The 15,584-nt window shown below is 37.1% G+C and overlaps 1 protein-coding gene across 2 annotated transcripts in view; it reads left to right on the top strand.

Annotated features, from left to right (window-relative positions):
• SPINK5 (serine peptidase inhibitor Kazal type 5) overlaps window positions 1-15,584 on the top strand; it is a 69,856-nt gene that overhangs the window by 19,977 nt on the left and 34,295 nt on the right. For both annotated transcript variants that reach the window (XM_060006858.1, XM_060006859.1), the window contains 8 exons: window positions 1,479-1,545; window positions 5,031-5,158; window positions 6,546-6,627; window positions 8,759-8,886; window positions 10,360-10,441; window positions 11,555-11,679; window positions 12,117-12,198; window positions 12,545-12,672. In XM_060006858.1, coding sequence (XP_059862841.1) covers window positions 1,479-1,545; window positions 5,031-5,158; window positions 6,546-6,627; window positions 8,759-8,886; window positions 10,360-10,441; window positions 11,555-11,679; window positions 12,117-12,198; window positions 12,545-12,672 — 822 coding nt within the window. The remainder of the gene's footprint in view (window positions 1-1,478; window positions 1,546-5,030; window positions 5,159-6,545; window positions 6,628-8,758; window positions 8,887-10,359; window positions 10,442-11,554; window positions 11,680-12,116; window positions 12,199-12,544; window positions 12,673-15,584) is intronic.

Genomic DNA, 15,584 nt, shown 5'->3' with positions numbered 1-15,584 from the left:
AGATAGGGCTTCCCTGGTGGCGCAGTGGTTGAAAGTCCGCCTGCCGATGCAGGGGACATGGGTTCTGCCCCAGTCCGGGAAGATCCCACGTGCCGCGGAGTGGCTGGGCCCGTGAGCCATGGCCGCTGAGCCTGCGCATCCGGAGCCTGTGCATCTGGAGCCTGTGCTCTGCAACGGGAGAGGCCACAACAGTGAGAGGCCTGCGTACCGCAAAAAAAAAGAAAAGAAAAGAAAAAAAAGGAGTAGATAAAGCGGTTATGCTAGTTATTTAATTTATTTAATTATAATGACTTGAAAATGCACAGTGTTTTATAAGGCATAATATTTCAAAATTTAAAAGGTGCTCTCTTGTGGAATAATCTAAGTCAGTCATTTGACATGTACTGCTTCATTCAGGCATGTATAGATACTCTCACTGAAGATGACAGTCTAATTTAAAATAATGTCATGTGGCTGGATTTATTAGTTGTATAAAAGGTGGGACTTTATGAAAGGGAAGAACTGTTGGGTTAATCTTTCTCTCAGTGCCTGACACTGCTCTGAGCACTGAGACACAGATATGAGTAAGATCCACAGAGTCTTTAATATTCTGACTGTTAAAGCATAGATTCTCTAATCCGTTTGTCAGCAAGCCTTAAAGTGCTCTATTTATATCACTGGATTTTTAAAATCAGGAGAGAGAAAGATTTAACAGATTAAAGGACTTCACATCTGTCTTTGAAAATTATAGTATGCTGTGTGGAATTCAAGGGCATGTCCTCTCAGGTTTAAAAATAGTTATTATAACTGGTTTCCAGACAGGAAATCATCCTCATTTCCACTTTCTTATCTAGGAGGCATGCACTTTTAGTGCTCAAACCTGCCCTAATTCTATGATTCTGTGTTTCTTTCCATGTGCTAGCTAAAAAAGAGAATCTGACCTCCCTGACTCCTGGTTGGTTTTTTCCTCTGTAGAACTAAGATAGTCTTGTCTATCTCCAAGTTGAACTGCAGTTAGATAATAGATCTGAAAGGACTTAGAAGCTCAGTTCAATGTAGCTTTTATTGACAAGGGTGCTTTTACATGAAGGCAAACAAGTACTTTACAAGGTTTAAAAAAGCTATACATAAGGGTGTGGATGACAACATGTACTTCAAATGCTTAGTTTGGTTTCATCCTTGTCACAGCATTGTTTTAAAGCTCTTGGTTCTTCCTGTTAGAGCAAGTTTTCCTGACAATCTTGTGTGTCAATCAAGGAGTCACACCCATCCAGTTTTACAGAACAAGGCTTCTAATTGATTGTCAGTGAGTCAGTTTCACACCCATCCTTATCTTTGGCAATTTTCTGGCTCAAACATTCAAGACAGGCAAAGCTTGTCTCATGTAAGTGGATGGGTTGAGCAAGTTGAGCAAAGGATATGGAAGTGCTTAGCACAGAACTGGACACTGAAGATATGATAAAGTCATAAACCGACCAACTATTTTCCTTTCTTAACAGCTTAAAAGAAGCTGAAGAAAATGCCAAGCGAGAAGGTGAAACCAGAATTCGACGAACTGCTGAAAAGGTAAATTTCTCATCAACACAATTTGGTTCTTGTGGACATAAATATTAACAATTTATACTTGAACCTTTAAGGTAATTCAATCATGTCATTGTTCTTCATTATTACATTGAACTTTTCTCCTTAATTTTAAAGTTTCCCAAGTTGAATTCCTAGTACAGTATTCCTAGTATAATATTCCTAAGTATATTAATCACTAGATTCAAAGTTAAAATAGCATTTCCCACCTAAAGCTCAAAATACTCTGCTTGCTTAAAAAAAACAAGAGAAGACAAAGTTTATGCAACTTAAATTCTGCTTAGTTTCCACCAGACTTCTCTTTGACTTAGTGTAAATTACTTTTGCTTTGAATAAATTAGTTAAAAAAGCAACTTAATATAAATTTGACAGGACTAACTTGAAAATAATTCCAGAATCTTTTAAACAGTATATCCACTGGTGTATTTTATGTATATTCCCACTGATGCAAATTAGTTATTCATTTTTCCATTATGGTTATTATGTTCAGAGAGGCATGCAATTATAAAGGTCATGCTTCTGATTAAACAAAAACCTCAAACAATTACTGATACTGTTTTTAAAATAACCTTAAAATTAAGGTTTTTCAAATTATTCGATGATTTAGTTTTTCAATCTAGTATAAAAAATTATTCCTTTCGTTAATTGAATATGCATTGTAGATAACACAGCCTGGATTTCTTAAATCACCAAGGTTATTAAACCCTACTTTCAATGAAAGTGATAGCAGCTACTTTGGTAATGAGTAGTCTTTTGTTGAAAAGTCAGAACACCTGAGTTTTAGTCCTTCTCTGGGTGTGTGAAACTGAGCAACTCATCTCTTCTGTCCAGGTCTCAATTTTCATTATTAGTAAAATAAGGAGGTTGGGTAAATGATCTCAATTTTACCCTCCTGATGGATTCTGATTCTGTGTCCTGCACCCTTTGGTGCTAATAAAAAGATACTATTTTGGTGGATTGTAGGGCATATGTTTTCCTAAGGGGAGACACAGGTGCAATTTTTGGTATTTAAGAGCTGAACTTCCACTTCATAATGCCATTCAATGAAACAAATGTCCCACCCTAAATAGGGCATTCAGAATTTAAATTAAGAAACACAGAGCATTCATAATTATCCGTAATGTGTTCAACACTCACTGAGATTTGAAAAGCAATTTTGTTGTGGTGGTTGTTAAATTTCAGTATAACACTTTGGGTCATCTTGTGATATTCAACATTTTATTACTTCATAAACAGGGAGTTTCTTTTCCCTTGTCTTTCATCATGCCTCAGCTACTTTTCCTTCTTTTTGTCTGTGGCTGGGATCATTGTTTTGGTGGGGTCATTGGACATGATTATGTTGAACAGGACTGCATTATTGTGATGGCTCAATATTTGCCCCATAATTAACCTGTCAGTGGGTTGATCACACAGCAGCATTTCTTTAGAATCTCCTTGGATGAATCACAACTTATAAACTGAAATTATCATTGTTTCTTTTATGGGAACCATTGAGCATCAATTTTATTACCACACTGTGATTATCAGGTGACTGTCTTCTGCGTCTGTATTCCTAGATTGTTACAACCAGGAAGTTCGGAACACACCCATTACTCCTCTAAAGACAAATATCTCCTCATTAGATTCTCTTTTAAAGTGTCCTAATGAAGTGTGAGTTATATATTTTTTAAAATCAGAGAATACTAGATCTAGAAAAGGTCCTAAAGAGCAGCTATTCTGAAAACTGCCTTTGTGTTGGTAGTGAGACTGAAGTCTCAAAGGTGATGTGACTTTGCTATGGTCTCCCAGTGAGTTAGAGCCACAGTTTAATTTCCCTTCTGACTCCAAACCACACTCTTTTTTAAAATAAAATTTTTAATTGAAGTATAATTGATATGCAATATGTTAGTTTCAGGTGTACATCACACTGATTTTGTGTATATATATATATATATATATATATATACATTTCAAAACAGTCACCATGATAAGTCTAGATACCATTTGTCACCATACAAAGTTCTTATAATATTATTGACTATATTCCCTTTGCTGTACATTACATCTCCATGACTTATTTATTTTATAATGGGAAGTCTGTACCTCTTAATCCCCTTCACCTATTTCCCCTACCCCACCCCACTCCCCTCCCCACTGGCAACCACCAGTTTGTTCTCTGTATCTATGAGTCTGTTTTATTTGTTCCTTTGTTTTGTTTTTTTAGATTCCACATATAAGGAAAGTCATACAGTAATTACCATTCTCTGTCTCACTTATTTCACTTAGCATAATACCCTTTACAACCCATCCATACTGTCACATGGAAAGATTTCATTCTTTTTCGTGACTGAATAATATTCCATCCATCCATACATACACATTGTATATATGTATATATCAAATCTTCTTTATCCATTCATCTACTGATGAACACTTAGGTTGTTCCACGTCTTGGCTATTGTAAATAATACGGCAGTGAATAAACCATACTCTTTATGCTCACGTTTTTTTAGCTGAAATGGGAAGATGAGGGTCATACAGTTGAAAAAGGCCACAGAGAAGGAAGCATTTTTATAGATTATATTATAGTAATATATGCTATCAAGTAGTGTTTTGGTATAGTGTTTTAAAGTTTATATATATATTTATCATATATAATTAAATATAACTTTTGTATACACACATACCCACACACACATATATATGGCCCTTATCAAATAGAATTTTCAAAACACAGAGAGAAACTTGAAAATACTGAATTCAAGAATCAATCAGGAAATTTGTGTGTATAAACCTCTTCTGAATTTTGGGAGGAAGTCACAACATTTTTAGGTTTTCTAAATAAAGATTAGTCTTGATGGTCTGCATTTCTAAGTGGGTAATGAAGGAAAATTAGGTTCACTCCTGAGGTTTCCACCTGCAGTGTTAGAAATGAACATTGATAAAGGTGGCAGAGTATATATAAAAATGGTCCACAGATCCACAGAGGAAACAAATAGAGTAAGCATAATGCTGTTGGATACCATCTTATTCCTTTTTCCTTGCAAACTAAGTAAAATTGTTCTTGACTTGTTCCATATTAAGTAGCTCTTAAGTATCTCATCTTACAGATTCTATATTCTGCTCATTGGCAACACTTTTATTTTGTCTTGGCTGCTGTGTTTTGTTATGTCTTTGTTGGAACCTCATGACAGATCTTTTATTTATTATCTTTTTCCATAGATTTGAAAGTGAACAAAAACTATCTGATTTTAGAAAGTATTTGCTCAGCCTTATTCTTTCCTAGGATCTTTTACCTTTTAATAAATACACGACATAGTATATACAGGTACCGAGTAATTTGACAATGTAATTACTATTTCTCATTAATACGTTGTGTGTGTTCACCAACACTTTCTAGATATGACATTCTTTGACTATAAATCCATGATGCACATTTTCTAGATTAAAGAATAGAAAAGTGCTAAATGTAATTACTTGTCTTTTTAAAGGATTTCTGCAAGGAATATGAAAACCAAGTGAGGAATGGAAGACTTTTTTGTACACGGGAGAGTGAGCCAGTCCGTGGCCCTGATGGCAGGATGCATGGCAACAAATGTGCCCTGTGTGCTGAAATTTTGTAAGTATAGATGTGGTTTCTTTGGAGTTACTCAAAAGGTGAAGTGGAGAGTGACTAAAATGATGAATAAGAACAATGTTCATGGGAATATTTGTTGTTGAGAATTTTTGAGCTGTTTTATGTCCTCTACAAATCATAATACCACCTAATAAGTAGGCTCTAATGCTATACATTTCTTTTTTAATACAAATGGATTCTAATTTCCAGTAGGATGACTGGATTACAAAATACTTGTTTACATTTTCTCCCATGACCTTTGTAGGCCTTTTTATGAGCTAGTCATAGTACAGAATGAGGGTTAAAAGCAGGCACTAGGACTTTGATTCTTTTCCTTCAGTAATTACCCCATTGTGGCAGAATAGATGGGATGCCCACAAAAAAATCCATGTTCATATGTGAACTGGATTAACTCTATCTTTTCATCTTGGACATCTGACCCTGGGGGAAGAGCAAATCCCACAACATATAAATTATGGCACTTATAAAGATGGCTCAGGAAAGGTCTCATCACATTTTTTTTTAGATCCTTGAACTCTATGAGCTCTTTCCTACACTTTCTGACTGCCAGTTCTTGTTTTGGCCAGCTAATGTCTCTTCTATGGTTTGCATTTCAAGATTATCCTTCCTTGGATGAAATCTCCTAAAATCACTAACTAAATTCAATCTTTATAACACTTGATAATTTTATTTTATACTAGTCATCATAGTTGGTATTTGTATAATTATTTCTAGTACTATTTGTTGACTGTCACTCTTCTCTACTGGTCTGTAAGTTCTAAGAAGATAGGGTATGTGTTTATATTGTCAACTACTGAACTATATGCCCAGAGTGCTTTCCAATGCTTGCTGAAAAATAATTACTAACCAAATGTTGAATAAATAAGTGAATGAATGAATGTATGGACAAAGATCCCTGCTCTCAAGAAGCTTAAGGCTAATAGCAAAAATCATCCTTGGATGTACACACACACACACACACACACACATTGCAAGACAGAATGAAAACTGTCCTATAAGAGAAGAATATACAAGTATGAAAACACACTGAAAGATGTAGAACTCATTTCCACTTTGAGGTATGGGATGTCTTCTTAAAGAAGGTAGAATTTAAGCTGGGAAGGTTTAAAAGGGAAGATGACAAAAAAGAAAAGAAAAAGATTGTTACAGTGGAAGGAAATGGCAAACTTAAAGGCAAAATGCAAGGGGTTCTTTGGGGAAATGGTGAAGATTTCAATTTCATAAGGGGCTTTAGGGTGGTTTGAAAATGTTTGTTCTAAAACTCAGGAACACTTAGCTGTTTTTTTCCACTTGCATCTAAATGACCATTTTGTAGCTTGAAGATTCAAAACATCTATATTCACTTCCTTATTTTTGTTTCTTACTCCAGCAAACAGCATTTTTCAGAAGAAAAAAATAAAGCAGATGAACGCCTGAGAAAGGCTAAAGAAAAAGTTAAAAGAGAAACTGAGGTGAGGATTAGTTTGATCAATTCAGTTACGACTTTTGTAGGGTGTGCATGTGTGTACTTTACTCTAGAATGCATTTTCAATATTTATTTATTTTTCCTCCACTACTAATGGGTTTCTGGAGACTAATTTTTAGTTACTATTTTATAAGATTTAGAATACTTATGACATTACAATTTTCAGCTCTATTTGGAGGAAATTAAGGCACATTAATAAAAACAGTTCTACACTCCTGAATGAAGGTGATATATCAAGGCTTATCTGAATTCAAAGCTGATATACATTCTTCAAATGTGTGACAGTTGTTTTGGGGTTTTCATTTTGAAAGCAATAGCAATGTAAAATTTTAGTATGATCCTTTTAAAATCATATGACATTCTACTTTTAAAACACCTCTTAACTAGTCATCTCCCTTTTTTCCACTGCTGTCATCTTAGCACAGATACCTAATAGCTTTCTTTTGCATTGATACATTAGCATCCTGCCTGTTCTCTATACTTCTAGCCAACATCTTCCTCAATCTTCAAGATTCAATTATTCTTCCATGTTGTTTTCACAGAGTAGGAAATACTTCCATGAACCAATGGCATTATGAAAATCTAATGTTTACAGGTATTCTAGAGTGTATTTGGACCATTTCACTCCATTAAAGAGACCCTATTTAACTTATTCCTTAGAGTTATCCCACCTTCTATGAAGTGTAGTTCAGTTTCATAAAATAGCTCATTCCCGTAGTCCACCTTCTGCCTTCATGTAACTATATCTTAATTGCTAAGGCCTGTTTCAACTGCTTTCTTTCCTTCAGTCCTAGGTTACACAGTCCTTTTAATTTTAGCTGTTAAATGTCCCTCAACTATCCTATCTTTCACTTTCAATTTCTTCCTTCCTTTCTCTCTTCCTTTTCTTTTTCTCCCTTCCTTCCTCCCTCCCTCCCTCCTTCCCTCCCTCCCCCCTTTCTCCCTTCCTTCCTTCTTCCCTCCTTCCTTCCTTCCTTCCTTCCCTCCTCCCTCTTTCCCTCTCTCCCTCCCTCCCTTCCTTCCTTCTCTTCTATAGTTTCCCTAGCTTCAGTCTTTAGTCACTTAAACCCTCCACACATCCGACTGGATAATCTTTCTAAAACAAAGATTTGATTAGGTCCTTCTCTGCTATAAATATTGTTTTCCATTTCCTAAGAATAAAGTCCAAAGTCCTTTCAAAGTTTAGTAGTCTGATTTTGACTTTCTTCAAGGTCTCCTTTTAACGAGTTCCCAAACCTTCCTCTTTGTGTCCTGCTAATTCTTTAGCCACTATACTCCTGACTGTAATAGATTATCTCAAAATAACATATTCTTTTACGCCTGTGTCTTTGCATATCATAATTCCTCCTGGAGGACTTTTTTGCCACATTGTTCTCCTAGGCACATTCTAAAGATACAACTCAAATATAAGCTCTTCTCTGAACTTCCTTGGATCATTCTTTCCTATATGCTAGTGCATACTTAATTTAGACATGTGTCATATCCCTTAGCTTTTTATATTGCAATTCCTTATCCTTTTCACTTGACATAAAAGCACTAAATCACATTCATATTTAATCCCTTTAACTTAATATATTTGTTGAACACTTAAATGGATGAATCTTAATTTATTTTTTAAATTATTTTTGGCTGCACTGGGTCTTCGTTGCTGTGCACAGGCTTTCTCTAGCTGCAGCGAGCCGGGGCCACTCTTCATTGCAGTGCACGGGCTTCTCATCGTGGTGGCTTCTCATGTTGTGGAGCACGGGCTCTAGGCGTGCGGGCTTCAGTAGTTGCAGCATGTGGGCTCAGTATCTGTGGCTCGTGGGCTCTAGAGCGCAGGCTCAGTAGTTGTGGCTCATGGGCTTAGCTGCTCCACGGCATGTGGGATCTTCCCGGACCGGGGCACGAACCCGTGTCCCCTGCATTGGCAGGCAGATTCTTAACCACTGCGCCACCAGGGAAGCCCCAAATGGATGAATCTTACAAGAAGAGAAATATCACAAAACTTTTGGACAATTATACATCCTAAATGTTTTATTTTTTTATCCTTAATTCCTCTTTTCCAATATCTTTGATAAAGAGTATCTAAAGTTTATAGAGAACCATATCTAAACTGTCTTATTTTCTTTATTCAGAAACTCTGCAGTGAGTATCAGGATCATGCAATGAATGGAATCCCTTTCTGTACCAAAGAAAATTACCCTATTCGTGGCCCAGATGGGAAAATGCATGGCAACTTGTGTTCCATGTGTCAAGACTTCTAGTGAGTACAGAGTTTTAGAATGTCGAAGAGAAAAGGGAACCTACAGTAATCTAATAGAACCAGCTTGTTTCATAGATGGGCAAACTGGGAAGGGAGTTCAGGAAATTACATGGAGAATGTAAGTAATAGAGCTGGGAATAAGTACCTAGAGCATTTATGCCAAGATGTCTGTTAGCCCCGACACTCATTCTTTTAGCACTGGAACATCCTGACTTATGCAAATATCAAATTCTCCCTACTGCTGAAGCTTCATATTGTGAACCCGTTGTACAAGTTTATAGGCATCTCATCTTCCAGAGAGGCAAAGACCCAAAGTTAACACTTACTGCAGAAACTGATTATTGAAGTTGCCCATGAAACAACCATGAACTCTTATTAAATTACAGTAAATGTTACTTTATATAATGTGACGTTTCTCAGTAAGTTATAACTGAGTTTGGTTTCAAAATTTGGGACTGTACTCAGTTTATCTGATTGAGTTCAGATTAAGTAGTTGACTACATTTAGAATCTTTGGTCTTTTGTAATTTGATTGACAACCGGGTATGGTTGAAATACCATCAGTTAACTGTACATACCATGCAATTCCATTGTACAAAGCAAATTTGGCTCATTTGGTTTATCAATGTACGGAAATTATTATTTTTCCACCCATCCTACATTTTCTTACAGATAACACAGCCATGAGTAAGCAATACAGGTAAACTGAATTAATAAAGCTACGGCATACACGACGTGGTAGACAGAACATAGACTTGAGAGGAGAAATTTGGGTTAGTTGTTGTCATATCCTGAGATTATAAGCAAAGCCCTCACCACCTCACCTTGTCTCTGTGAAACAAGGGAACCAGTCAATGTGCTTTATTAAGGCCACTTTCAGGCTCCAGGTGTAATGTCACCACAGTACTAGTTCTTTTTTGTTTTTTTTTTTGCGGTACGCGGGCCTCTCACTGTTGGGGCCTCTTACTGTTGTGGCCTCTCCCATTGCGGAGCACAGGCTCCGGACGCGCAGGCTCAGCGGCCATGGCTCACGGGCCTAGCCACTCTGTGGCATGTGGGATCTTCCCAGACCGGGGCACGAACCTGCGTCCCCTGCATCAGCAGGCGGACCCCCAACCACTGCGCCACCAGGGAAGCCCACGGTACTAGTTTTGATATCTCCTTGATGAACACTGATGATGTTCCTTTTCTGACCACAGCCAAAAAAGGTAATTTACAGAAAGCAAGTCTCCCAAATCCACAAGTAATGCTATCTTTATTTCAGTGTTATGCAGAAACTATGAAGAAGTTCTGGTATCTTATACTGGAGGCTGTTTTGTTGCTTCTCATTAGTATGTAGTGATAAAGGGGCAAAGTTGCTCCTTCTTCAGGAGGGAGGACAGATTAGCAATGCAGAAATGTAGAGAAACCATTGACTGTGTTTGGTCCTATGGATCTGTCCTGTTTTTGTTTTGTTTTGTTTTTTCTAATTCAGCCAAGCAAAAGCTGAAGAAAAGAAAAAGGCTGAAGCAAAAGCAAGAAGTAAAAGAGAACCTGGAAGAGTAGACTCATATGCAGTGAGTAGACCGTAATTTGAACACACTTCAAAGAGCCTAAAGGCTGGAATATTGCCCTGCAAAAATCCCCAGAAAACCTTAACCTTTCAATCTGGAGATGACATTGAGATGAATGATATGGGAGTGGATCAATTCTTGCTGCTTCGGAGACTAACTCTGTACAGTAAAAAGAACTTATTTGCAGTCTGAAAAAAAATGATTTCTAGTTCTAGTTTCATCATTCACAGACTATGCTAGCTTTTGCTTACCACTTTCCTGAGACACTTAGTGTATATTTTCTACATGTGAATTTTTGAAATTTCACATCTGAGTTGGGTTCAAAATACATTGTACACACACAGAAAACATAGTTTTTACCTTTGAAATATTACAATATTCATTTTCATGGCTTTATATAAGTTACCGTTAACTTCTTCTTTAGATGATGAAAGTCTCCTAATCTTCCCTCTAAGTTCTATTCTTTTTCTTATCCAACCATCCTCCCTAACACAGCTGGAGTAGTTTCAAAATATTAACTAGATCATAATACTGCTCTTCTTAAAATGCACAAATAACTCATTATCAACTAAAGGATGCATTTCAGTCTCCTTAACTCTCTTATTTGGCTCCTTACCGTCATTCAGAAATTCATGTTCTGCTATAGGCCATGTAGTTTCTGACATGTGCTTCTCAGCTTATTTTAGCAATCTAAAATGTGTATTTCTGAATCCATTTCTTAACCAGGAAAATCCTATTTACTCTTCAAAGTCTCACTCAAAGTATCCTAGTTCCCTGACATCTTCCCTGATTTCCACAATCAGATTTCATGGTCCCAACCTCTGAGTTCTCAGATTTTCTTGTACCTGTATGTTTGCACTTATTTTATTCTATTTAGATTATAGTGGAGTTTACTTATCTACCTCTTTTATTATACAAACTATTATGTCTTATTTGTTTCCATCTCTTAGCAAATCACGAGGGTTTTTTTTGTTCAATTGAATTTTATATGTGAGAGAAAACACAACTAAAATCCTGGGCTCAAAGATTAGTTTCTACCAATGTAGATGCTTCAAACTTCTGCTCTGAATGGGAATAAAACGTGTGTCCAAATTACCTTCTCTATCTTGGCAAAAGCCGTGCAGACCATACCTCAAGTTTATGACAAATGGAATACTCCCCTGCACCAAAGAGATTAACCCCACCAAGGGCCCAGATGGGAAAATGTATAACAGCCCCTGCTCCATGTGTGCGACTATGCTGTGAGTAGAGCTGCTGCTGGGAAAATGAGGGAGGGTTTTGTCCTTTCTGCTTCATTTCTCTTTTTTGGAGCTTTATTCTATTTTGTTTCTTAAATTGTGTTTGTTTCTTATCAATGGCATTTTTTTGTGACACATTTTTGCACAATGTCATAATTGTCAAAGAATGATTCCTGCATATCAATCACTGGTTGAGTTCCCGTGAAAGTGTAAATGACATGAAACAAGGATCATACCCTTGCAGAGTGGGATATGAAATCATCTGAAAACACGACAGATCACTAGCAAACATATCAATATGCCAAACAGTACATCAGTTCATACATGGTTCATAATATATATAACTGTAATAACTGAATGATATTTGAGTATTTTAGATCACTTTCAATCTGGAGATTCTATGATTCTTACTCATCTCTTTTTAAATCACTCTTTTTTAGCCAAGCAGAAAAAAAAGAAAAGAAAAACAGGGAAGATGAATCAAAAAATAAAAGGCAATCTGAGAATACATCTTCCTTTGAGGTGAGGGGACCTTCTTCAACAAGTCAGAGGCATATGGACCTGGGATCCATAGATGGCGTTCAGGGAACCCATAAATTCCCTTAAACTGTATGAAACATTGATACAGTTTGTGGTTTGTGTATTTGTTTATATGTGTGCATGTACACATGTGCATATGTGACTATTTCTAGGTTGAGGGTCTGTAACTTTTATCATTTAAAAATATTCACGTCTTCAAAGTTAAGAACTATTCTAAAATTTGCTAAGTGCTGACCGCCATTTAAGAAAAATGTATAAACTTGAGCAGTTTTTGCAATCTGATCCAACCCGTGTTCAACACCTCAAACTTCCCTCCTTGATTTCACAGGAGTTGTGCAGGGAATACCGCAAATCCATGAAGAATGGACATCTTCTTTGCACTAGAGAGAACGACCCCATCCAGGGCCCAGATGGGAAGGAGCACGTCAACCTCTGCTTCATGTGTGAGGCTCTCTTGTGAGTAGAGCTTGGGGCTTCTGAGGCAGTGGGGACAGGGAACTGCTAAGGGCAGTTTTCCAACAATTATGAATAATGCGTTTTCCTCTTCAGTGTAAAACTTCAGTGTAGTTTTCCTCTTCTTTTTTTTTAAATTTTTTTTATTTTTTGCGGTACGCAGGCCTCTCACTGTTGTGGCCTCTCCCGTTGCAGAGCACAGGCTCTGGACGCGCAGGCTCAGCGGTCATGGCTCACGGGCCCAGCCGCTCCGCGGCATGTGGGGTCTTCCCGGAATGGGGCACGAACCCGTGTCCCCTGCATCGGCAGGTGGACTCTCAACCACTGCGCCACCAGGGAAGCCCAGTTTTCCTCTTCTTGTGTGTCACATTTAAATGAACTAAAAAACAAACAAACACACAAAAAACTCCAAAACCAAGTGGAGAGCTTTCAGATGATAACTACTGTGATATAAAAAATGCAGAATAATTTCAGGACATTTCAGAAAGAACTCCGAATCCTTTTTTCAGAGAAGAGAATACTCTATGACAACCATACTAATTGCTTTTAGTTTTCTGAAGGATTATCAGCTGAAAGAGGAAATGCATGAGATTACATGTAATATATTGATATCATTATGGTGCATGGCAAATTTTAGGAATTTTTGTTTTGTGTTGGTTCATGATTTTTATTTCTACTCGTTCTGTGTGACCTCAAGGAACAGAATTAAAATTGATGAGAGATACAGGGAGACAGATTTGGGCACAACATGAAGATGAACTCTGCAATAGTTAGAGAAAGGCTGCTTCAGGAATGATGATTTTGTTGTAAAGGAGTTGAATACCTCATTTACAGGGGACTAAAATATGACTTGAGAATAGACAACATGGTATGTCCTCTCAAACCAGAGTCTGCTGTATTCCTTAAGTCTTTGTCCCAAGGGATACTCTATTTTCTAGATGCCCAGAATCTCTGAAAGGATTCAGTCATTCCGTCTTCCCTAGTGGAGAGCAATACAACCCAGCAGATTTGTCCCATAGTGTAAGTGAGCCATGGAAGCATTAAAAAATCTGTTAGATGGAAGTCATGACGATGACCATATAATTATCATAACCAACATTTATTGGCATATAATCGGCATATACTTGGGTTTTGCTACCCAATCTCATTTAATCTTCACAACAACCGTATGAAATGGGTTCTGTATTATCCCAAGTTATAGATGGAAAAAAATTAAGGCCCAGAGAAGATGAGAATGATGGAAATTTCGGCCCAGGAAAAATGAAGAAAATGATAAGATTTCTCAATGTAGGGTGTAGACAGGGTATAATTATTTAGCAAAGCCATTATCAACTTCTGGTAGTAACATCTGCCTGTTACGCTCATCTCAGTCTGTTTTTCTTTACCTTAATCTTTCAGAGATGAGGAAGTAAGTCTGCCACCTAGTGGTCATCTCTGCTGTTTCCTCTGACAAGTTTTCATTATGCAAAGAAAATGCTTCTTAAATTTTATAGTCAACTTAGACTCACAGTAAAGTTTGGATCAGTATCCATATAAAGAAGTATAAGAAACCCCACAATTTTGGAGCTATTTTAGTTTGTTCCATCAATATAAAAATTCCTTATCCAACTAAAATTTTATTGCCTCATATTTTATGGATATGTTAGCAAAGGCTATTGTCTTTCTTAAGAACCATACTTCCCTCCATAGTCATTTCTTAAACACTTTAATATCATATACAAATAGTGTTTTCAACTTTTAAAAAAGTTTTAAGTTGATCAATGAGCAGTTTTTACGTTGACTGTAACGTATGAAAACGTTTTAGCAAATTATTTGTCTCTACAACATGATTGAATTATCTGCATTATAGATCTAATTATGCTGCAGACTGAGTATATTAAACTCAATTTCTAACACTGTTACTCATCCAAAATGGTTAACAGCTATTACTCTCATTTCATTTTCATCATGTGCCTGTTTTTTTGTTGTTTTTATTTATTTATTTTATTTATATAAATAAAAGTTATTTATTCATTTTTGGCTGTGTTGGGTCCTCACTGCTGCACACGGGCTTTCTCAAGTTGTGGTGAGCAGGGGGCCACTCTTCCTTGCGGTGCACGGGTTTCTCATTGCGGTGGTCTCTCTTGTTGCAGAACACGGGCTCTAGGAGCACGGGCTTCAGTAGTTGTGGCACGTGGGCTGAGTAGTTGTGGCTTGGGGGCTCTAGGGTGCAGGCTCAGTAGTTGTGGCACACGGACTTAGTTGCTCTGCGGTATGTGGGATCTTTCCGGACCAGGGCTCGAACCCGTGTCCCCTGCATTGGCAGGCGGATTCCTAACCACTGCACCACCAGGGAAGACCAATATGCCTGTTTTTGGAGTGTTCACTTTCAATAATGCTTACAATGCTGATGATGACAATCACTTTTATCAATCACTTTATTATGTACCGGATACTAATTCTAACTGCTTTACATGTATCAACTTATTTAATGCTCACAACAGTCCTATGAGAGAAGTATTCTTATGACCTCTTCTATCCCTCCACTCCATTTCCCCATTTAAAGATGAGGAAAACACAGAGAGGTTAAGACACTTTTTGTGTTCCTTATTCTATTTGGCTGCTGAGTCTTTCTTCTTAACTTTCTTCTTAATCACCATGCTATACTGCCTCCCAGAAGCTAAATATCACCACTTTATAAAGAGTTCTGCACCTTTTGCAGATGTAAAAGAATCAGCAAATAAGAAAGTCCTATTCCAGGATATTTGCTGGGAAGCTAAATAGGTTTACTCATTAATTAAGGGGTTTTCCCTTGAACACCATTCTCTTGAGATGTGGTAAATCATTCTAATTATTACCCAATAAAATTACACCTACTATGAGTGGATCTTTGGAGTTGCTTGAGAATAATCAAAGCAATGAATGATCAACCTGTG

Source organism: Delphinus delphis, chromosome 3 (genome assembly GCF_949987515.2).
Source record: "Delphinus delphis chromosome 3, mDelDel1.2, whole genome shotgun sequence".
NCBI classification, from domain to species: domain Eukaryota; kingdom Metazoa; phylum Chordata; class Mammalia; order Artiodactyla; family Delphinidae; genus Delphinus; species Delphinus delphis.
This window is presented reverse-complemented; position numbering and strand designations above follow the sequence as displayed.